The sequence below is a fragment of the Hylobates moloch genome, unplaced genomic scaffold (assembly GCF_009828535.3).
Source record: "Hylobates moloch isolate HMO894 unplaced genomic scaffold, HMol_V3 SCAFFOLD_2, whole genome shotgun sequence".
NCBI classification, from domain to species: domain Eukaryota; kingdom Metazoa; phylum Chordata; class Mammalia; order Primates; family Hylobatidae; genus Hylobates; species Hylobates moloch.
In genome coordinates this window covers 124140226-124164433 of record NW_026652277.1, presented here as the reverse complement: position 1 = coordinate 124164433, position 24208 = coordinate 124140226, and the positions used below count along the sequence as shown (strand labels likewise).

General features: G+C 40.9%; 1 protein-coding gene across 1 annotated transcript in view; it reads right to left on the bottom strand.

Annotated features, from left to right (window-relative positions):
• Positions 1-23619, bottom strand: part of CRYBG1 (crystallin beta-gamma domain containing 1) — a 208559-nt gene extending 184940 nt beyond the window's left edge. The window contains exon 1 of the mRNA XM_032155957.2: positions 23441-23619. Coding sequence (XP_032011848.1) covers positions 23441-23619 — 179 coding nt within the window. The remainder of the gene's footprint in view (positions 1-23440) is intronic.
• Positions 23620-24208: the final 589 nt, after the last annotated feature.

Genomic DNA, 24208 nt, shown 5'->3' with positions numbered 1-24208 from the left:
CTGGACATAATGCAATTCGAGTGTCACTCTCTCCCATCACCCCCAGATGAGACCATCTAGGTGCAGGAAAACATGCTTAGGGCTCCCACTGATTCTACATTATGGTGAGTTGTATAACTATTTCATTATATATTACAATGTAGTAATAAGAGAGACAAAGTGCACAATAAATGTAATGCACTTAAATCATCCTGAAACCATCCCCGTCCCCTTCATCCCCTGGTCTATGGAAAAATCATCTTCCATGAAACTGGTCCCTGGTGCCAAAAAGGTTGGGGACCACTGCTCTAAAGAACAGGGCCCCAGTTACCCATGGGAAGCCCCCAGAGGACCAGTGGGTCAAAGAGGAGTCTCTGTAGCCTTGTTTTGAGTCACAGTTTAAACTCATGCTATTTTCCATCCTAAACAAAGGTGACACTGACCTCACACCATCAGCAGTAAGTGCTCTGCAAGCTGCTCCTCAATAGAGGTGATGTGCTGTGCTGAGTTCACACCTGCTCTCACCTGGTACCTGCATGGCCAACACTACACATCTGCAGGAAGACTTGCCTTTTTAGAAATGCAGTTTATGAACAAGGAAGCTTTTTTTTTCTCTCTGTGCAAAGCTGACTGGCCACACACAGGGTTCAGAACCACAATTATAACTTCCCTAGCCCCATGTACTAATCACAAAAACTCACCAGCCCAGATAGTCATCAATGATGTGGTTCTAAGTAGTGTATTCACATTGGAACACTTAGGAGATTGCATATGAAAAACTGCAGGAGGAAGTTATCTGGTGCAAACTTGCCAAATATGAACAATAGATGTGGAAATAAAGAACTGATCAGAGGAAAAACATGTGTGACATATCATATGATACATTCATATGGGAGCCTTGTTAGAGATCTGTTCATACCAGCACTTTTTGTCTGTTTTGTTTCACAGTCTTTCAGGAACTAAAGTCCAGCCTTTCAAAACTATAAACTATTCTTCTATTCTAGTCTGTGTAAATTTCATTTACACATTTTTATTTATGAAAGGTTTGAGACTTAATACATCTGCTGTATTTGATTCTATAGTAAAAGATTACTTATCACTTAAGCAAAGGATAAGTTTGAGACGTGCATTTATGAACATTAAACTAGAGAAAGCTTGGTTCTGGCCACAGCTTTGCCACTGAATAGCTGGGTGTCCTTGGAAAGTCCCTTTTGGGATTTCAGTTTCCTGATCCCAACTGGGCTAGATCCTTGGTTCTCAAACTTTAACGACTACTTATGGAGGTTAAGATGCAGACCTCAGATCTATCAGATTTGAATTTCTAGAGGAACAGAAATCTGCTTTTTACCCCTGAGTGATTTTGATTTGGATATTTAAGTAACACATTTTGCGAAATACTAGACGAGATAATATCTTCATATACTTTTAAAAAATCTTAAAATTCAGGTTCCATGACTAGTTCAAGTTGAACTCACTACCTCCATTCCAGAAAAGGCTACCTCAAGAGTCTTTCTGCCCACTTGATTACTTACTTGCCTTTCGTGGACATAGAGACATAAAAAAAACAATTGCAGGATTTCCCATTAGCCCTACTTGGATATCAATAATTTTGTAGTAAGCAGATTACTTAATAGTAATAAAGTCATGATGTTCTAATTATAATTGTCTTTTGCAATGTGGCTAACTCAAGGACAATGATTCATCAGGTCATATTATAGTTAATCATAATTTTTTATAATAATCACAAGTATATGGATTATCATCCAAAGCTAGCTTTTGCATGCCAATAGCACAGAAACTATTTCCGAACACTTAGCTTTTGATTCTGGCATAAATATTAAAAATAAAATCTAAATATTACAAAAATATGAAAGAAGGCCGGGCGCGGTGGCTCACGCTTGTAATCCCAGCACTTTGGGAGGCCGAGGCAGGCGGATCACGAGGTCAGGAGATCGAGACCACAGTGAAACCCCGTCTCTACTAAAAATACAAAAAATTAGCCGGGCGTGGTGGCGGGCGCCTGTAGTCCCAGCTACTCGGAGAGGCTGAGGCAGGAGAATGGCGTGAACCCGGGAGGTGGAGCTTGCAGTGAGCCGAGATTGCGCCACTGCACTCCAGCCTGGGCGAAAAAAAAAAAAAAAAAAAAAAAAAGAAAATTATAATTCTAACAGAGATTACATTCTTTTCCATTGTATAAAGAGCAATTGGTAGAAAATTTTATTTTTATTATTTTTATTTTATTCTTGGCCTTCCAAAGTGCTGGTATTACAGGCATGAGCCACCGTTCTTTGCCAAACAATTCATTTTTAAAAGCCAACTTTATCTAGAAAGCAATAGGGAGTTTTCACAAAACTGGTGACACTGAAGGAACAAAAATTTCAAAGTCCAGATGTTTCAAAATCTGTCAGGAATGCTGCTAATAACTGGTTCGATTTCCCATAAAACCTAATAAAAATTTCTGTATCTCTTAATATTCTTTTACAACATAGCAGAGAATTTCTTTCTCTATCAAAAGAAGAATTTCCACAAAATAAATCAGATTCCCCATGTAGTTTTTGCCCTTTGCATCAACAAAGTCTTCATGGATGCTACTCCCCTTAAAGTGCTATGTCCTAGATGTAGCCAGCAATTAGGCCCCGCAATTTTGACTACTGACCACACGTGTACTGTCAACATGTTTTTTGCAATGCCCATGGCTGGTCTCCCAAATCTAAGGCTATTAAGAGCTCAGGAGCCTGCCCCTCCCTGGCTGCTGCATGCCTTTGTTTAGAGGTAGACAGGAAACTGACACAGCTGAGGAGGACTGTTCATTGCTTCCTGGTGTCCTGCTTCAGTGTCTCTTAGAGGTGTTTCCTTCTAGAAGTGAGTGCATATCTATCTTCCCTTCGTGCACCATAGTCCAGCAGTTTAGATGTACTCTGGCTATACCCCTGTAACTAGATTACGTCAAACATTGTCCATGCCCTGTCCATATCTCCTCAAGATAATATAGCCTGGGACAACTGGACTTCCAACCACCTGGGGGCTTTCTGGCCAGCAGGAGCACACATTGCCCAAAGCAGAAAGTACCAGAGAAACAGCGCCTGCAGGATCAGCCCTTAACCAATGACTGGCAGAACTTGGTGTTGTAATACTCCAGCTCCTCTCCCCAAAGATGGCATAGCTCTGAGTTCTACAATGGTGTCCAGAATTTCCCAAGAGGATCAACCTCTTTTTACCAACAGTGGAAACTGGCATTATAATTTCCCCTTTACTGGCTGGCTCCTTACTCACTTCCCACAGGTATTTCCTGAATTACATCTATACTTACATCCTTGTCATAGAGTTTGCTTCTAGCTGAACTCACCTAAGATGCCAATCTCCTAGGTAATCTTCTCTCAGTAAAACTGTCTTTCACTGGATATGGTTTTTAGCACTTAGGATTCATGGTTGAAAGAACTGAACTCCAAGGAGGTAAAATGCTTTACCTAAGGTAACACACCCAGGAAATAGCTGAACCATGAGCAGAATTTAGGAATTTTGGCCACAAGACACTATGATTCAAACCTGCAAAGAAAGCAATATGCTATTTTATTAAGTCAACAGACACATTATGACTACAAAGAAGCCAGACATAAATTTTGTAAGCTTTTTTGTCCCCTGAATTTTTGTCATTAGTTAAGTTCTTCTATGCTGCATATAGGAGTGTCTGGACATACCTCAGTTTCTATGTTATGATCCTATGCTGAATTTGTAATCAAACATACAGACACAAATGGATGTACATCTTAAGAGATTCCTTGAAATAGCATTTATGTAATCCACTCTTTCACGTTATGTGCGTAAAAGAAATACATAACTTTTGCAGTTTTCCTCTTTCCCATTTGCAATCATCCAAGATGTTTAAGATTTCTACTCAGAAGGGGTTTGAAACATCTTGATTTTGATGACTCTGCTTTTCATCCAGGGCACCCCCACTGAAAGGGTGGAAAAACTATCATTGGAATGAATTCAATTTCCTTACACATTACACATTGCTGCTTATTGTACTTACATGAAAAACTTTCCTGTAAAAATTATAAACTAAACTATGTAATTCAGAGACTTTAAGACCAGAACAAACCCTATGACAAAAGACTGAATTCACCCTTCCTATTATAAATGAGGAATCTGAGCCTCAAGAAAGCCAAGTGACGTCACTGAATAAACATAGCTAATATTAGCAAAGATCCAAGTCTGTGGATTTCTGGTTTAGCTCTTTTCTTAAATTGTTATGATTACTCATCTTCTTTTCTGAATTCATCTAAATTATTAGAACACAGAAGAAATTCCAAAGGTTGTCACAGAAACAGGTAACATCACCTAATCACACTCTCCTCTGTGCTAACCCATCAGAGTCATTTAGGTGGCTAGTCCATCAGCCCTCTGACCCACCACCAAGCGCTGATGCCTCAGAGAAGCTGGATTTCAATTACTCTGGGTTGCTGTCCCACATCCAAGCCCTGAATTTTGGGTTCCAGAATCTCTTGGGAATTCAAATAGTAACCTTTTCAGATCACAAGTTCCCAAAGGAAATTACTCTAGAGATATTTGAAATTGCTCAATATTTAAATTTCCTAAATACATTGTGTTCAATGCTACTGAATTTCCACTTAAGAAAAAAACTGAAGCTGCATGTTGGGACCTGAACATGAACAGCTCTGATCAGAAAGGTATCTTGTGGGGTGACAACTTCTGGGGTTTTTCTTTTTTGAAATTGCACAAGTCAGGGCAATGTCTTTAGTTATCAAACTCTAAACATGGAAATGCCCTAGAGACAGTGTATTTCAAAAGAGCACAAAGTAAGTGAGAGTCAAACTAAGGATTCAATGGCCAGCCATTTGTTACTAACAACAATCCATTATTTTCTACATATAGAATTTATTATATTAAAATTGTAATGTTCACCTTAGTGTGATCTGTAATTAGAATGTAAAAATCATGGCTGAGCATGGTAGACATGCCTGTAATCCCAGCATGCTGGGAGGCCAAGGCAGGAGGATTTTTTGAGGCCAGGAGTTGGAGACTAGGCCTCAAGTAATCCTCAAGCTGGGCAACACAGCGAGACCCTCATCTTTACAAAAATTGTTTTAAAAGTAGCCAGGCATGGTGGTGCACACCTGTAGTCCCAGCTACTTAGGAGGCTAAGGTGGGAGGATTGCTTGAGCCCAGGAATTGGAGGCTTCAGTGAGCTATGATCGTACTACTGCACTCCAGCCTGGATGACAGAGCAAGACCTCATCTCTTAAAGAAAAGAAAAGAGGCCAGGTGCAGTGGCTCACGCCTGTAATCCCAGCACTTTGGGAGGCCAAGGCGGGTGGATCACAAGGTCAGGAGATCGAGACCATCCTGGCTAACCTGGTGAAACCCCGTCTCTACTAAAAATACAAAAAATTAGCCGTTCGTGGTGGCACGACTGTAGTCCCAGCTACTTGGGAGGCTGAGGCAGGAGAATGGCATGAACCCAGGAGGCGGAGATTGCTGTGAGCCAAGATCGCGCCACTGCACTCCAGCCTGGGCAACAGAGCGAGACTCTGTCTCAAAAAAAAAAGAAAAGAAAAGAAAAGAAAAAAAGGTTATTATTTTACTTTACTAATCAAATAAGTGTTTTCATTTACCCTCTTACTTCAACATCATTTTGTTCTATTTGTATTTGTTTATTTATTTTTGAGACAAAGTCTGGCTCTGTCACCCAGGCTGAAATGCAGTGGCGCGATCTCAACTCACTGCAACCTCTGCCTCCCGGGTTCAAGCAATTCGCATGCCTCAGTCTCAGCAAAGTAGCTGGGACTACAGGCGCCTGCCACCAAGCCTGGCTAATTTTTGTATTTTTAGTAGAGATGGGGTTTCACCATTTTTTGGCCAGGTTGGTTTCGATCACCTCAGGTGATCCACCCACCTTGGCCACCCAAAGTGCTAGGATTATAGGTGTGAGCCACCACACCTGGCCAGCATCATTTTATTCCATTAATTTTAAGTTTTAAAAAAAGGGAAGAAGAAGAACAACAGGAGGAGGAGGAAGAAAAGACATTGCAATAAACCAGTAAAGCTACAAAACACATTTTTCTCTTTCTATCTACTGTAGTGAAATATTTGTGGAGCTACAGTGGAAGACGCATTAGCTAAAATTCTGAAGACACAGTTGCGACTCTCATTAAACAATTTCATGCCTCAATTGTTTAATCTGTGAAATGGAGACAACCAAACCTAACTACCTCTGGAAATTATCTGGGAAGCCCATATGTGCTTCCTCTGAAATACGTAGTGTCTGTAAGAGAGGGCAACCTGGTAGCAGCAGCTAAAGAAGACATATGGGTATGTGTGTCTAGGCACAGCAATCCCCACAGGCACTTGGGTGGTGCAAGACCGAGGTGAGTGGGGAACAGTGCCGAGGACCGAGCCCTGCGGAGTGGCAGTGATGGGATCTACAGGCCCCACACTTCCACCTTGCCACTTTGCACAGGGAAATGAATGGGAATGCCCCATACCAGCTTCAGAACAGAATTTTGGAGATGTTTCAGAAATAAGTTGAGAAGCTGGAGAGGAATAGCTAGAGAGAAGATTAGAATGGACACAAGGTAGGGGAAAGTGAATCCTGCCCTCTGTCTACTCACCTCTGGGAAGACCACAGGAAGAGGGAAAAGAATGCTCAAGGCTTCCAGAAAAGAAGTGGTGAGAGCTGTATGAGGGATGACTGGGGGGTGACAGGGCTCCCCTAAGCCTGAGGCCTCCCATTTCTCACCATGCTCTCATACATGGCTTCAAGGAAGCCACTCAACAGGCTGGTTAGGGAGCAGGGAGATTGGTATCATCCCCATTTTATGGAAAAATACCCTGAAGCACAAAGAATTTAGGTGATTTGCTTAAAGTCACCTAATTTGTAACTGAGAAATCTAAAATTAAAACCCAAGTCCTCTCATTTCTATACCAATAAATTTTTGTTTTTGTCTTTTCTGCCATCAATGGTCATTGGTAAATGATGGAAATTTTGTATACTGAATTTTAAGTAAATTATACTTATTTATACCTGTGGTAGGATACATTAAGAGTAATTCATATTTCTAAGAGCATGAAATATAATGTGAATATCTGATCAACAAAGACATATTTAAAAATAAGTTAAAAATAGATAAAATTTATTTAAATCTTGGGCAGACTGCAAATGAAAAAATATATATATAAAAACCCACTAGGACTTATGAGTTACACAGTGAGTCATGGAATAAGCCTTAATATTCTCTCAGTCAGAGATTCTGTCAGTGATAAGCTGGTAATCACAGAAAACACTGACATTCTTCCATTACATTTATTGGATTTAAAAGGCCTGTGAAGTATTGACAGCCCCTAGCAAGTCTGATGACCGCTTTGGCATTTGTTTTTAAAAGTCATGACTCAGATCTAGAGCTGAAGCAAAACGGAATGAAGTTAACTTTTTGCTACATGTTTTGTGTCTCCTTTAAGGAAGAAAAGGGTTATTGTTCATATAAGGGAGCATGCCTAAAACATGGTATCCATTCAGCTCACAAAACCCTGAGAGTGCTTTCTACAAGGGAGCAACACATGAATGAAGAAGGACTATCCAAGTGGAGATAGAGGACTGTATGTATGGATAGGCAAACTGCCCAGAAACCAGGAGGAAAAGCAGAAGGGAATTAGTCATGAAAGCCCAGGTTGAAAAGGGAAATGAAACAATTGAACTAATATTATCCAAATAAAACAAGAGAACTGGAAACATTTGGCAGGGAAGGTATCCTGCTTGCCTTTTAAGTGCAGGTGTTCAATACAGTGCTTGCAAGAATTGATTGCTCCTTTTTCTCTGTTCCAGAAACAATTTGCTTATATTTCTGTAAGTGTCATTTAATTTAGTCTATGTCATTTTTCAGTAACACCAGCTCAGACCTGAACTAATTTAACTCCCTTACCTAATCCTGAACTGTCTTTTATCCTTCTGGAGTACAAAGCCCTAAACCTAAAATACAAAGAGCATACCACTTGGATTCAGATGTCAGCCAGGTTCTCAGCAGAGAACCGAGAGTACACACAAAGAGATAATTGAGAAGTGTTTAAATAACTGACTAGTTACAAGATGTGGACAGGTAAGGGAAAACCACTAAGGAATGGTAAGCAGACCAGGGCTCCCAGTGGCAGGGAGGGAGTGAGTACTGGAACTGCCAAGATCTGAGCTATAGAAGAGGTCCACCCATCAGAAGCTGTGGCCTTCTGCGAAGTAACAAAACCATTACCTAACTCCAGCCTGACCTCCTACTCTTGCCCTCTCCTCCAAAGCTTCCCATTGGCAGAACCTAGCTGTTATAGAAGCCAGAGGACAAAGAGCTAGGTTCATGTAGTCATTAATACAGCCTCTGAGCACAGAGGAGGATGGCTCTGGAAAAACAAATAGAGAATATCCAGAGACTGAGGTTCAAGATGTGGATAAAGGTTTTACACAGAGGGAAATGAGTAAGGAAATCATTTTACATGTTTTAATGAAGTAGGGAGAGGCTTATAATAAAATGTGAAATGAAAAACAAAACAAGACACAAAAGCCATCTAAATTACTCCCTCTAAAATTTCATCTTTACTGCTAAGCTATATGAAAATATGTACCAAAAAAGGAAGGCAATGTTAACAGTGTTATCCATAAGTAGTGAGATTGTGAATTATTATAACTATAGGAGTCCTCCCTTATGCATGGTTTCAGTCACTCAGTCAACCGTGGTCCAAAAATGTTACACACAATAAGATATTTTGACAGAGAGAGAGAGAAATACCATATTCATGTAATTTTTATTACAGTATATTGTTATAATTGTTCTTATTATTTACTGTTGTTAATCTCTTACTGTGCCTAATCCATAAATTTAGCTTTATCATAGGTACATGTATATAGGAAAAAACATAGTATATAGAGGGTTCAGTGCTATCAGCAGTTTCAGAAATCCACAGGGGATCGTGGTATGTACACCCCCAGGGGTGAAGGGGAACTACTCAATATGGTGAAGCCTCCAAAACAGATAAGCCAAGTGTATCAAAAAATAAATGTATCAAAAAATAAAACTGGAGTCTCAAACCATAAAAGAATAGTTACTTGAGATGTTCACCGATCTGACCATTTCCACAGAACTGGACAGGACATTTAACAAGTGATGCTAACCAGTTGAGCCTCTTTAAGGAAGATAAAGTGGTACCTTTGGGCCTGGAATCCGACTCATGAGATGAACACAAGAATAAATGGGGCATATTTCTCTATTACCTTCCACAGTTCACATCATACTTTTTCTCCCACCTCCACCCTAACCCCTGCCAATGCTCTCTTTTATTTATTTATTTATTTATTTACTTACTTACTTACTTACTTACTTACTTACTTACTGAAAGACAAGGCCTCACTCTGTCTCCCAGGCTGGAGGGCAGTGGCTTAATCACAGCTTACTGCAGCTTTGAACTCCTGGGCTCAAGCAATCCTCCCGTCTCAGCCTTTCGAGTAGTTGGGACTACAGGCACATGCCACCATGCCTGGTTAATTTCAAAAATTTTTTTATGGAGACAGGGTCTCACTATGTTGTCCAGGCTGGTCTCAAATTTTGGCCTCATGTGATCCTCCCACCTCAGCTTCCCCAAGGTGTTGCGATTATAGGCATGAGCCCCCACGCCTGGCCACAATGCTCTTTAAACAAGGTATATACAGAGGTCTGCATCATTATCTTTAGAAACTTTAATCATTAAAAAGGTTATGCCTCCCCCACCTCAATATGTCATTCAAAATAAAAACAATTCTAAACCCTACAACAAAATTTAATATCTGAAAATAACACAGAACTTTCAGGCATATTTTGGCTTTTCTCTCTCTCATTCCTGCTTTGCTGATGTTGTAAGTACATGTTGAATTTACTAAGTAGGTAATCTAGCACTGAGTACATATATCAGTAAAGAACTTAGTGCTAGAATGTATGTATGTGTATATATGTATGAATGTGTCTAGCTATATATACAAACATATATATCTATATGTGTATCTTTACATTGTAGATATAAATAGAATCATCCATTTAGAGAATTTATATACACTAACATCATCAAGTGTTCTCTGGAATTCCTTTAGCAGTAACAATTACACTCAAGAATTATAAATTATTCATCCTCTGTGGGGATTAAGTTCTTTTATCTCTCAGCCTCTGTCTTGAGCATATTTGTTTGTTTTTAGCGAGACATCTTGCTCTGTTGCCCAGGCTGGAGTGCAGCGGCACGATCATAGCTCACTGCAGCCTTGAACTTTTGGCCTCAAGCAACCCTCCCACCTCAGCCTCCCAAGTAGCGGGTACTACAGGTTCATGCCACCCTGCCCAGTTACTTTTTTTTTTTTTTTGGTAGAGACATAGTCTTCCTATGTTGGCCAGACTGGTCTCGAACTCCTGGCTTCAAGCAATCCTCCCACCTTAGCCTCCTATTGTGCTGGGATTACAGGTGTGAGCCACCGTGCCTGGCTGTCTTATGCATATTTGAATATTTTCTCTTTTTTATTATAGCGGTAAGTGTAGCAACTTTTTATCATTTTAATGGTGAATATTACAGCTTCTCTAAAAGATAGAGGAGTGAGACTCAATTTGCCAACCACAGAACTTGAACTGGTTTGCCAGCCCACACTCCAGGGCCTCACATACAGCAGGTGTCTATAAATTTTTGTTTAATAAATAAATTATACTAGTGCAGTTTCACTATCACAGTTACTTACCTTTCTGAGTGTGACAAACACAGTCACTGAAAACCATACATCAAGACCACTTTGGAGAGAAGTAGTAACATCTGCTCAGTTACAGTCACACATAAAAGAAGCAAACCAACCTTCTGCTTCAATTACCATTATCACTGGGTAATTGTTTTTAAAATTAGAGAAAGTCTATAATAAAAGAGCGTGGTTTAAGACAAAGTAGCAAATTTCCAGTTGTACTTTGGAAAATGAACAGTATTAATGACTATAATCATTTAGACTTTAAGCCAACAACACGTAATCTAAATACCAGAGCATATAAATTTCCAGTCTGGTAAAATGGAAACAGAAAGTTACTCTTTTCTGAGACCTACTGACATAGAAGTTAGCTCTGTGTATATAATAATATTCACAGAAACTAATGAACATTCTTAAACATAATTTTAAAACTCTCTCACATACATAAAAATCAAAATAAAACTCAGTTTTGAGAGAAATGGGCACTAAAGACAAAGATTATTTACAAGGTTTTCATAATCCTTTTACATCAAACTATCTAGATCTACATCTTTCACGCCAACAGTATTGCCTACAAATTTGAAGTTTGGGTCACCAGCATTTTCTTTCCTCCTTTGGGGCTGTGACCTTTATGCAGAGTGAAAAATCCTCAACATTTGTCACCTTAGATTCCTTTACGTACTCAGTGAATCATCCCAGTAGCAGGTACTAAGACTTTGTGGCTAGATTGGAAATCAGGTGCGACAGGTTTAGTTAACACTTCAGGAACTGAGTCACAGATTCTTCTTAGAATCATTTCAAGTCAGGGGTTCCTAGGAAAACAAGAATGCCCCATTAACTTTATAAGGCATATGAATTCTTTGTTCCTGGATACCCTTCTGTACAATGGGACCAAGTAGGGTGCATGTAATCAAAATGAGGAAATGCTTCCCTGCTCAGGGAGACAGCTCTGAGAGTAAATGGGTACCTACATTTCTAAGGAAAGCTTTATTCATTAGCTGGTTACCTCCCCTGTACACACACACACACACACACACACACACACACACACCCTCTACCAACTACTCATTCAATGAGCTTTAGTTTTTTCATGGTGTGGTGAAAATATTTTGAGGTTTAGAGCCAGAAAGAAGTATTTCAAATACTGCTCTGTCATTTATTAGCTAAAATACTTCTTTCAGGTTCTGTCTTCTCAGTTATAAATATGAAGGTAGAAATACCTATTTGGCACAGCTACTATGAAGATTAAATGAGATACACTGATATGAAAGCAACTGTCACATAATAAAGAATTGTTCATGTCCCTTGTCTTATATATACTTGACAAAAGTTCCTTATATTTATTTAGTTTATAGGAGAGATTGAGAATTACCTGGCCAAAAAGAATCCTTTCCCTTCATTCCCGCATGCCACATCCATCTTTCTCAGTGAACATGCTCAAACCCAACTGTTGTTATTAGGTTGGTGCAAAAGTAATTGCAGTTTTTGCCATTAAAAGTAATGACAAAAGGCAGGGCGCGGTGGCCTACGCCTGTAATCCCAGCATTTTGGGAGGCCAAGGTGGGCAGATCACCTGAGGTCAGCAGTTTGAGAGCAGCCTGGCCAACATGGCCAAATCCCATCTCTACTAAAAATACAAAAATTAGCCAGGTGTGATGGCACGTGCCTGTAGTCCCAGCTACTCAGGAGGCTGAGGTGGGAGGATCACCTGAGCCCAGGGAGTCAAGGCTACAGTGAGTTGAGACTGTGCCACTGCGCTCCAGCCTGAGCAACTGGATACCCTATCTAAAAAAACAAAAGTAACGACAAAAACAAAGTAATGACAAAAACCTCAATTACTTTTGCACCAACTTATACTTTTGTTCTTTGTTGATCAGTTATGGAGTGGCATTAAGATATAAAATGGTGCTCCTCTTTGTTTAACTTCTGCTGGCTTTGTAAATTAGAGGAATTGTAGCCAATGTATGCTTATACACAGAAAGGCAACCAGAAATCCTGCAGTGAGAAAGCGGATGCGTAAATTCCTGAGGAGCGTCTCTGTACGAAGAAACTACATGATGATGGTGACATCGCCTCTCTACATCATCAACAGTTATCAGCTATTGTGACTGGTTGCCTCCTCATGGGCATACAAAAAACCTTTCAATAAAAGTGAAACAATAGGAAAGGATACAATTAAGTGCCAGCAATGCACCTAGCTACTAAGACTTCTGGGCCAAAGTACTTGAAACCTTTTACAGGGCAAGATTACGACAATCACAAAATGCAAATCAGTAAAGGTCAAAACTTTGGAGCAAATGCAGACATTTAGTCCTACTTTGCTTTTATCTTGAAAGAAATCCAAAATCTAGTTTTAGACAAGCTTGTTTAAACATGTATAGTGATACACAGGAATACAAGTGCTCTTGTTTCAAACCCTAAGTATGTTCCAATGAAGGACTCCTGATTGATAATAGAGTCCACTCCAGACAAAATTGTTTTGGATAGTCAATACAAAAGAAAATAGTTCTGTAATCCCACCCTTGCAGTAACTACATTTTCTTGTTTTGCTGATAATAACAACCACTTAGTTCATGGGAGTTAAATGGTGGGGAAGGAAGCCAACAGTGGGGAAAGAGGCAAGACAGTAGAGCCAAGAGTGGCTGGCAAGGCCTGGGTGAGCCTCCTCTGCCCAGGCTTGAAAAGGGCCAGTTCTTAGGTTTGTAATAACATGCATGATAAAGGAGACATTGAATTTCAGTGTGAATGTCAACAGTTGCTTCAAATATTATACCTTTTCCTAATAGCAGATGTAAAAAGTCAAGCTGAATCCATCAGTATTATGAAAACATTTAAGTGACAAATTATGAATACATTATGTTATGTGTCACAGCACCAGCATTACTTCAAGCCTTGTAAAGGGAGTTCTTGCATAGGGACAATATCATACTGACAGGCTCTATCACTTTAAGTGACATTTTGTTGTTATAAAATATGGCTTGTGTAAGCTTTTTTAAAAATCATGAATTGAGTTATTTTTATTTTTGTTGGCTTTTTTTAGGTGGTGGGTGAGGTACTAATTATAGTAGAAACCCAGAAATTATCCAGTATGTCAATAACCAGACTATAGGTGCCGGCTGAATAACTAGTAACTCAATCTAGGAATCAGACAGTCTCATCGTTGTTAGTTTATGAAACTAAGGGAAGATTTCCAGGGGAATAGTCATCAGGAAGTCAGGTGAGTCAGCTGAGCTCCTGTCAAAGGTGGGTAGAGGCCAGGAGTGGAGGTATAGTACGCAATGCAAGAGAACCCAAAAGAACAGCTAAGACAAAAATCAGAAAATCTGAGTTTTAGTCCTGCTTCCTCCACCTGCATTACCTTCCATGAACTTCAGTTTCCTTATCCTCAGAATGAGGGTATGGGCTTATTTCACAGAACCCTTATAAGCCTCAAGTGGGATAAAGTATCAGCAATGGTTTTCAATCCTTGAAGTGTAAGGTCAATGTAAGGTGGAACCTGTATTCATTGCCAGGGAATCCTCAAGAATAAGTCATGAGGTAAAACCAATGGATTCAAGCAGCAGGGCTTCTAGAGGCCTAAAGTTAGAACAGCCAGGAGCAGCTTTCTGCAGCAACTGGTAAAGCAACTACTTGAGAAATTCTGCCATCCCTCTTTAGCATGGGCAGCAACTAGAGGGCCCCCCATCTACCACTTATCTCTGACCTCGCATTCTACTGCCTGTGCCAGGGCAGAAGAAGGGGTACGAAATAGGTCCACCTCTTGGTAATGCTTTTTTCTGACACAGCTTGGGCAGAAGCCCCAAACTCAGCATCTAGACATGATACTTTTGTTTATAATATATACTTTTGAATTTCTGTTTTAAAATCTTTTTTCTTCTAAGATTTTAATGAACTTATATTTCTATTAATTAGCATATTTTTCTTTCCACTACTTAACATAGAAATTGTCTAGTACCAAAACTTAATTTATCATATGTATTTTAATTTCTACTTGTGAGATCTAGAGGCTAAATGAACTCATATAAGAATATAAAGAAAGCAGCATTAACCACAGTGATTAACTTGCAGTGATTAAACTGCAGTGATTAACCACAGGAACTCAAGACCACTGGTTGGGGAATCCCAGCCTCACTCTTAATGAGCTCTGTGACTTTGACCAAATAATCATACCCCTCTGTGCCTGATTTTTCCTCAATATGGGACTAATAATAGTGCCTACCTCTGAGGAAAGTTATGAATTAACTGTAGTCGGTTAGTATTTGTAAAGCACTTAGAACTGTGTCTGATACATAGTGCATATTGAATAAACTGCATCTCTCAATCAAATATTGATGGAAAACAATGTTTTCACAGACATGGTCTAAAGTTATCATAAAGCACATGCTTCCTCTATTTTCTTATCTTATATACAGCATATATTATTTTGACCCTTGATCCTAATCATAAGATTAAAAGATGAATCCAAAGACTATCATGAGCTTATGCTACTACTTATAAACAAATTTGAAAAAAATTAAGAGGTGTACTGTGCATGGTGACTTTATGTAACTGTTGGCCAAATCTCTCATTTGAGCTGTCGATATTACCTTTGGAATAACTCTAAATTCTAATGACTGAGACTCAGTTAGGGTTTCTAGCTTGAAATGGCACAAACAACAAACACAACCAGCAGCCAACTTTCTTCCCCACAGTATCTTTTGCCAAGCTTAACACCAACCTACTTTTACTCATTTAATTGCCATTTATGAGAAGGTAACAAACAAAAGGTACTTGTTAATTGTGTTTCTTTTTGTGTGTGTTAGCTACGGGTGCAACCTTTACTCGTCTATAACATGCCAGTGAGAGAGGTCGGGGACACTGCAAATGGATTCTGATTCTCTGCCTCATTTGTATGTCCTTGGGCTTCCAGGTACTTTGTCAAAATGTATGCTTTCATGAGATATTTATGAATCCATCAGTATTCTGAACACATTTAAATGACAAATCATGAATAAAATATATTACGTGTCACACTACTAGCATTACTTCAAGCTCTGTAAAGGGAGTTCTTGCATAGGTAACAATATATTGATAGGCTCCATCATTTTAAGTGACATTTTGTTGTTATAAATATAGTTCCTTCAAGCTTTAAATTTTTTTTTTGAAAACATGAATTAAGTTATGGGTTTTTTTTGGTTTTTTTCTTTTTTTTTTCTTTTTTTTCTATGGTTTTTTTTTTTAAGTAGTAGGTGAGGTACTAATTATGGCAGAAACTCTTAAACTATTCAGTATCTCAGTAACCACACTATAGTATACACTGTATACTGGCTGAATAATTAGCAACTCAATCTAGGTCTCTGTTATGAGAGGTCATTGCTTTTCTTCCACTGAACAAAACAATTCAGAAGATGCACAGTGCTGTAAAGGCAGCCCTAAGCAAGGGCTCACTCTCTAGAGGGAAGACATCTCATATATTTGAATCCGTACCGGTATGTTCATGAGGCATTTGGGTTAGCCCAATGCAGCTATGTTTTAAGGGAACTGTAAATGAGCTAATGAGACTCATAAGCAATTTGCTGGTCATTCTTGCGAAGCTCCTCACAAGCATTAGACAGTCATACATCCTGTATCTTGAAAACTCACTTTGGGACAAGTTTTTCAAGGTAGACAGAAGAACACACCATTCAAGCTTCAAACGATCTTCTCATGTTGACCAGACACAGATTTTCAATACATAAATCACCTTTCTTCTGCATGGACATTCCTGAAACATAACTGACCCCTTAGCTGAACTCAAACTTTAAGACAGATGTGTGTGTGTGTGTGTGTGTGGATGTGTGTGTGTGTATCTTTTTTAAGAGATGGGATCTCGCTATGTTGACCAGGTTGCTCTCAAACTCCTGGCCTCAAGTAAGTGATCCACCCGCCTCCACCTCCCAAAGTGCTGGGATTACAGGTGTGAGCCACCATGCCTGGCTCAGATATGTATTTTTAATGTTCATAGTAAGATATGTATTTTGAATGACTATTAGGAATTAGAAACTATTTCAATATCTAATATGTTTACTACATTGTTTTAATTGTGGACAAATACTACAGCAGCAACTCACTATCTCAGCTTACAAAAAAGATGTACTCATTTATTATTATGATTATTTTAGAGACAAAGTCTCACTCTGTCACCTAGGCTAGAGTGCAGTAGCACGATCATAACTTACTGCAGCCTCCAACTCCTGGGCTCAAACGATCCTCCCACTTCAGCCTCCCCAGGAGCTGAGACCACAGGTGTGTGCCACCACACCTGGCTAATTTTTTTTTTTTTTGGATAAGCAGGGTCTGAATTTGTTGCCTAGGCTGTCTTGAACTCCTAGGCTCAAGCAATCCTCCTGTCTCAGCATCCCAAAGTGCTGGGATTACAGGCATAAGCCACCATGCTGGGATTACAGGCATAAGCCACCTACAAATAAGATTTATAATCAAAAGCCATACATTCTGGCAAAACTATTAATGAGAAAGGGAGTAGATTTGTATTTGATTTTTTTTTTTTTTTTTTTTTTTAGATGGAGTCTGGCTCTGTTGCCAGGCTGGAGTACGGTGGCGCAATCTTGGCTCAGTGCAACCTCTGACTCCCTGGTTCAAGTGATTCTCCCGCCTCAACCTCCCAAGTAGCTGGGATTACAGGCGTGTGCCACCACGCCCAGCTAATTTTTGTATTTTTAGTAGAGACAGGGTTTCACCATGTTGGCCAGGATGGTCTCGATCTCCTGACCTTGTGATCCGCCCACTTTGGCCTCCCAAAGTGCTGGGATTACAGGTGTGAGCCACCACACCCGGCCTGGTATTTTTTTTAAAAAAAGTTAAGGTAGAAAAAAGAAGTGAACTCAAGTTTCAAAGGTCTTACTAAAGGTCCCTAAAAGGGTTTATGTCACTGCCACTTGATTATGGAGAGTAGATCATGATGGAAATTGTGGAAATAGAGGGTGGATAAAGTAATTCAATGACAGAGATAAGTGACAAATGATTATCCTATGCTAAACTCAGACTCCAAAATCACTTCAGGAAAAACTCCTGTAATGTCAAGTATAAAGTTTAGCCTTGGCTTCCTCAGTGAGATATATTAAGACTTTTAAGGCACTGAGAGCGCATGAAGGGGCTCCCTTTTAGAGACCAACATGAACATCCAAATACTCAAAGGTACTTCAAAGCTTAACAGACCTGGTACGACTTCTGGGCTTCTGAAGTTTTTACTCCACTCACAAAGTAACAATGTATGTATTAATACTACTACCATTACTATAAAGACAACAATAATTACAACTATCACTGCCACTATTGCCCCTGCTACTGACCACCACCTTTCCTCTATCCAGCACTTGCTTTGAGCCAAGCCCTGTGCTGGGTGCTTTACATAGATAATATCCAATCCTCCTACAGCCCCATAAGAGAAGTGTAATTGCTTCCATTTTACAGGTGAAGAAACTGAGACTTAAAGAGGTTAAAAATCTATCCCAATGGCAGAGGCAGATTTGAAACTAAGTCTGCCCAACACCAAAGTCTACTATCCTTTGACTGTGGCATGCTTTCAGAGGTACTATTTACTGAGTTTCTGTTATCTGCCAGGCACTAGGCTAGTCACTTTTTAAAAAAATATATTTATAACTCTCAAAAACAATGTTAAGAGGTAGGTCACAGATCATAAAACAGAAGTTAGCGGGGTAAACTGACTTCTCAAGAAGCTCACAGCTAGTGGTAGACTTACTTTTAAATTCCTGGTTTATCACTGGTGAAATAAAATAAACCTAAAAATTAAAACTCTTTCCTTTAGTATAAGGAAAATAAGAGGGAAAACTCAGTACTAACCAGTTTAAATCTAACATTACATAAAACAAAAATAGACTTATCTGGCTATGTTCTTTATGCTAGAAAATAATTAAACCTGTTTAGAGTTCTAAGCACCAAACCAGCCACAAAAGACTGGAAACTGGAATCAATTTTAAGTTATGAAGACGAACACTCTACAGTTCCACAATGCTTTCAAATAACATTTTAAATGATTGTTCTTTTTCTAAAGAAAAAAGAAAAACCCTCCAAACAACAATAGTTTATCCTTACAGCATTCTAGTGATATAAACAGGGAGTTAGTTATTTTCTCTTTATAGAAGGGAAAGGTCCACTGAGTACAGAAAAACTAAGGGATCGTCTATAGTTCTGAAACTTGGGCCTGCTGGCCTTCAGTCAAAGGTAGATCTCTGCCTGCCCAATGAGGATGCTCTGCCCTTGACACTGGCTACACTTTTCCTCCAACTGAAACAAGGCGAGCTGATTTTCACAGGATTATGAGGCCCATCCACTGCCTGAATTTGGCTCTCCTGCAGGGAGCATTAATATCTGCTTCTAGATGTGGGGTTCAATTCAGTTCAACGGTGATAATCTTTAATTCACTGCTTTTTAAAATATACATATATATAGTTTCTTAAACAAAGAACTCAATGGAAATAATTCATTGCTTTTGACCTTTAGCTAAGGACCCACTTCGAATCAAAATAACAAGTATGGCCACATGTGGTGGCTCCCACCTGTAATCCTAGCACTTGGGAGGCCAAGGCAGGAGGACTGCTTGAACCTAGGAGTTTGAGACCAGCCTGGGCAACATAGTGAGACACTGTCTCTATTTATGTTGTTTTTTTTTTTTTTTGGTTTTGTTTTGTTTTGTTTTGTTTTTTGAGACAGAGTCTCGCTCTGTCACCCAGTCTGGAGTGCAATGGCACGATCTCGGCTCACTGCAACCTCCACCTCCCAGGTTCAAGTGATTTTCCTGCCTCGGCCTCCCAAGTAGCTGTGATTACAGGCATCCGCCATCATACTTGGCTAATTTTTTGTATTTTTAGTAGAGGCAGGTTTCACCATGTTGGCCAGGCTGGTCTCAAACTCCTGACCTCAGGTGATCCACCCGCCTCCATCTCCTAAAGTGCTGGGATTACAGGTGTGGGCCACCACGCCCGGCCTTTTTATGTTTTAATTTTTTAATATTTTTAATATTTAAAAAACCAAAATAACACAAAGTGGCTTGAATAGATAAAATAAAAAGAAAGTACCACTTTCATTATATAGCGGAAAAATACACAAAATTCCTACTCAAAAGGAGGCATAGGCAAGATACTAGTAAGAAAAAGGGAAACCACTCCCACTGGTTGAGCACATACTATGTGCCAGCCACTGTTCTGAGCACTTGAAATGCATTAACTCGTTTATTTTTTAACAACTCTTATGATTCCCATTTTATGAATGAGAAAATTGTGGCACAAAAATGTTAATAACTTTCCTAGGATGATAGGATTCGGTGTCACGATAAGTATTAACAGAAGAACAAGAATTTACATCCAAGTAGAGAATCCACATTCTGAACACATTATTCACAAGACAGAGTATAATTTAAAATGTGGTAAATGACAGTGCCACTAGTGGCTGCTAAGTGGCCTGGCCACAGCTCGCCATGCTCATTCCACCACACCACTAGACCCTCTAATGGCAAGAGAATTATGGGCTAGACAGGCGATGGGGCTGACTCAGGAGGGCAGCAACTCTATCTTTGTGAAAAATAACATCATATGACCATGTTTACCAAAACCAAGCTGAAAAAAAACTTAAAGAGTAAATTTTGGAAAGAAAAGTAGCCATGTTCAAATTATTTTATATAAAGAAAAAATTGATTAGAATGTCTATACCAAAAGCCACAAATATTTGCAGAATATGAAAATCTGACTTTAATAAACTTTAAATCATCTTTGGACTGGCAAGCTTTTCTTTTTTTTTTTTTTTTGAGATGGAGTTTCACTCTTGTTGCCCAAGCTGGAGTGCAATGGCATGATCTCGGCTCACTACAGCCTTCATCTCCTGGGTTCAAGGGATTCTCCTGCCTCAGCCTCCTGAGTAGCTGGGATTACAGGGGTGAGCCACCACACCCAGCTAATTTTTTGGTATTTTTAGTAAAGATGAGGTTTCACTATGTTGGCCAAGCTGGTCTCAAACTCCTGACCTCAGGTGATCCGCCTGCCTTGGCCTCCCAAAGTACTGGGATTAGAGGCGTGAGTCACCGCATCCGGCTGGACTGGTAAACTTTTCTAGGAAAAGAAGATCTTCCTAGAGTTGGTTTTTCCCCTATCCAAACCTATTTTTTCCATTAGACCTTTGCTTTGATGATGATGATGATGACGAGGATGCTTTTGCATTTACTGAGTTTCTACTTTGTGCTCAGAAACGTATTAAGGTTTTTGCACTTAATAACATAAACTTTCATTTAATATTCATGACAACCCTACAGAGTCAGCATCCTATTGTCTCCATATTACAGATGAGGAAATTGAGATTTTAAGAGGTGAAGTAACTTGCCCAAGGTCACAAAGCTAGTAGATAAATTCATTTTTTTCCGATCTAAACACCCATAATATTAATCAAATGAGCAAATATGGGTGGTTACCTGACTGTCCCCTCCTTATTTAGAGACAAAAACCACAGTGAGTGCTGCACATTCCAGCCAAATTCCATCACTTCCAAGTCCTGGACAGAAATGAACGGATATAGTCAGGAGGCTCAAGAGAGCCACACGGGGCAAAGACTGGCTAGAAATCTAAGGGTGCTTTTGCTACTCTCTTTAAACCAGAAAGAAGTACACTCTCTTAGAAGTAAATGAAATATTTATAAAGATGATCTAACTAGAAAAACATCCCAAAGACAGACTAGTACGTTTAGTTTTTCAGAGCATTTATTAATACGAAGTTCATTAGGGTTCTGAAGGAAAAAATGAAGTGTTTCAAGACTGCACTAAAATACAAAAAACTCAAGGAGAGAAGCAAATCTCCTATTTTAAATTTTATACTAAAATGTATTTACATTTGAACAAATTACCTATAGCTGTGTATTATTATGTTTTGATAGATAGTAAATGATGAGACTAGATCTTAAAAGGAAAACTACGATGGAAATGTTTAAAATATTTACTGAGGTAATAGAAAAGAACTTCAATGTTGGGTACATTAAGTAGTGTAGTTAGAAAGTATAATCTATAATTAGGCACAGTAAATGTTTGAATAGGTAATATATTTCTACTACAACTGATTACCAATGTGGATGATAAAATATAAGAGAAAAATAAAATGACTTCTTAGCTTTCCTACCCTTATCCCCTCACACCTAGACCTCCCCGCTCCAACCACTTGCGCTTCTCAGGAAGTGCCACACTCTTCTAAGTACTGGTGATGTGCACAGTGCAGCCCCTGCCTGGAACTCGCTGCTCCTCCCTGTTTCTGCCTAAGCCACTTCACCTATCCTCCTTCAGGAAGCCTGCCTGATCCCCTCCTCTGTGCTGGCATCTATCATTGCACGTTTTGGTATCCACAAGAGACTAAGAATTCTTTGATGACACAATTATTACTGTCTCTCATTGTTTTTTATATCGCAGTACATGGCACTTAGCTAAGGTACTCAATACAATAAGTGAATGAAAATAGATTGTAAAATTGACTTTTTTTTTTAGAAATAAAAGGAGAGGCCGGGCGCAGTGGCTCATGCCTGTAATCCCAGCACTTTGGGAGGCCGAGGCAGGCGGATCACGAGGTCAGGAGATCGAGACCCTCCTGGCTAACACGGTGAAACCCCATTTCTACTAAAAATACAAAAAATTAGCCAGGCGTGGTGGCGGGCACCTGTAGTCCCAGCTACTCGGGAGGCTGAGGCAGGAATGGCGTGAACGCGGGAGGCGGAGCTTGCAATGAGCCGGGATTGGGCCAGTGCACTCCAGCCTGGGTGACAGAGCAAGACGCCGTCTCTAAAAAAAAAAAAAAGAAGAAAGAAACAAAAGGAGAAAACTGTGTCTAAAACGCAAATCTTGCACAGTTTTATTCTGGCCCTCATTATTCATAGGATGTGTTTTAAAAACACATATAGAAGGATTTACTGGACATTGTCAATTGTCCATCACTATAAATATTTCACACCTCTGAGCCATGTAAATACGCTGTTACTTCAAATTGATTATTATTCAACAAATGCATAAACTCTGATGGTATAGCTGAATAATTACACATATAGAATAAAACCACTTCAAAACCATGATAAAAATTAAAAAGCACAATGGTAACTACAGTTTGGATAACTAGGTGCTCTCTAGCTCTGCCACTGGCTGCAATGGGGAGAAGCCATTTATCCTTCGGTCTCAGTTTCTCCATCCGTGAAATGGGGGTAACCATTCCTGCCACTTCCTCCTCCCTTCGTATGTTGCGAGGAGAATGGGGGTATAACATCTGTAAGAGCACAGATCTTACAGATATTCACAATAAAGAACTTTACAATAAAGACACTAGCTCAAAAGCAGTGCGTAACCCCAAAGCAGAGTTCCCACCATCACTTAGGACGGTAACAACCCTCACTCCCAGCCGCTCTGGTCAGTAGGCTGATGCGGGAGGCTCCTGCATGAAGACTTTGTAGTCATACTAAAGGCCACATGGCTGGGCACAAGTTCCTCTGCCGGTGCTTGGTCTGAGCCAAAAGCCGCGAGCAACCTGGTCACCCCCAGCGGCTACGATCGCTCCCCTCCGGAACCGGGTACCCTCCTGCAGAATGAAACAGACCCCGGGGCTTTCCCCTCCTCCAAGTGGGGTCAGGAGTCCAAGGGCCAGCGCAGCGGGATTAGGAGGAGGAGGAGGAGGAGGTGGGACTGGAGGGCTCCGGCGAGGAGCTCACCTGGCCTCGCCGGCGGGCGCCGGGAGCTGGAGCGGGTGCGGAACGAACACCCCACAGTCAGGCGGCGCCGGCTGCTGCTTCTTTTTGGAGCGCCAGAGGTGGAAGGAGGTGTGCTTCTTAGGGGGCCTGCACGGGCTGGGCTCCCCGGAGTCGCCCTGGGCTGGCGGGGACAGCGGCATCGTCTTGTCCTCCTCCCGCTCCGACTGCCGGGACGCGGTCCTCTCTGCCGCCCAGGCCCTGTGGAAGAACACACCTGGGCGCCAGCTCGCCCGCCTTTCTCAGCGCGCCGTGGGACCCCGCCCCCTCGTCGCGGATGCGGGGGACGGCAGCGGGTTGCAGAACCAGCACCCAGCGCAGCGCGAGCAGCACTGCAGCCCGAACTGTTGGGGCGGAGGCGGGGACCCAGCTGCGGGAGAGCGCCCCCGCGCGGCGCGGCCGGCAAGGGGCGCTAGCCCAGGTGAGGCGCGCGCGCCGGGAGCCCCAGGTGAGGCCGACACGCCCCGGCTTCCCACCCCGCGGGCGCGCGGAGGCCGTGGGACAGCGACACCTACTGGATGCTCTGGACACCGCGTCTCCCGACACTGCATCCCAGGCTCTAAGCTGGGACCCAGAGCCAGGTCCGGCTTCGGCCTGGGGTGCAGCGGCCATTGTCGCCTGCGGAGTTGTTGGCCGCTCTTGGCCTGTGACAGGCTGGCAGGGTGAGTCGCTGCTTAGCCACGAGCCCCGCCTGGAGAAAGATGGGAGAGGCACATCCCGGGGCTGAGCCGC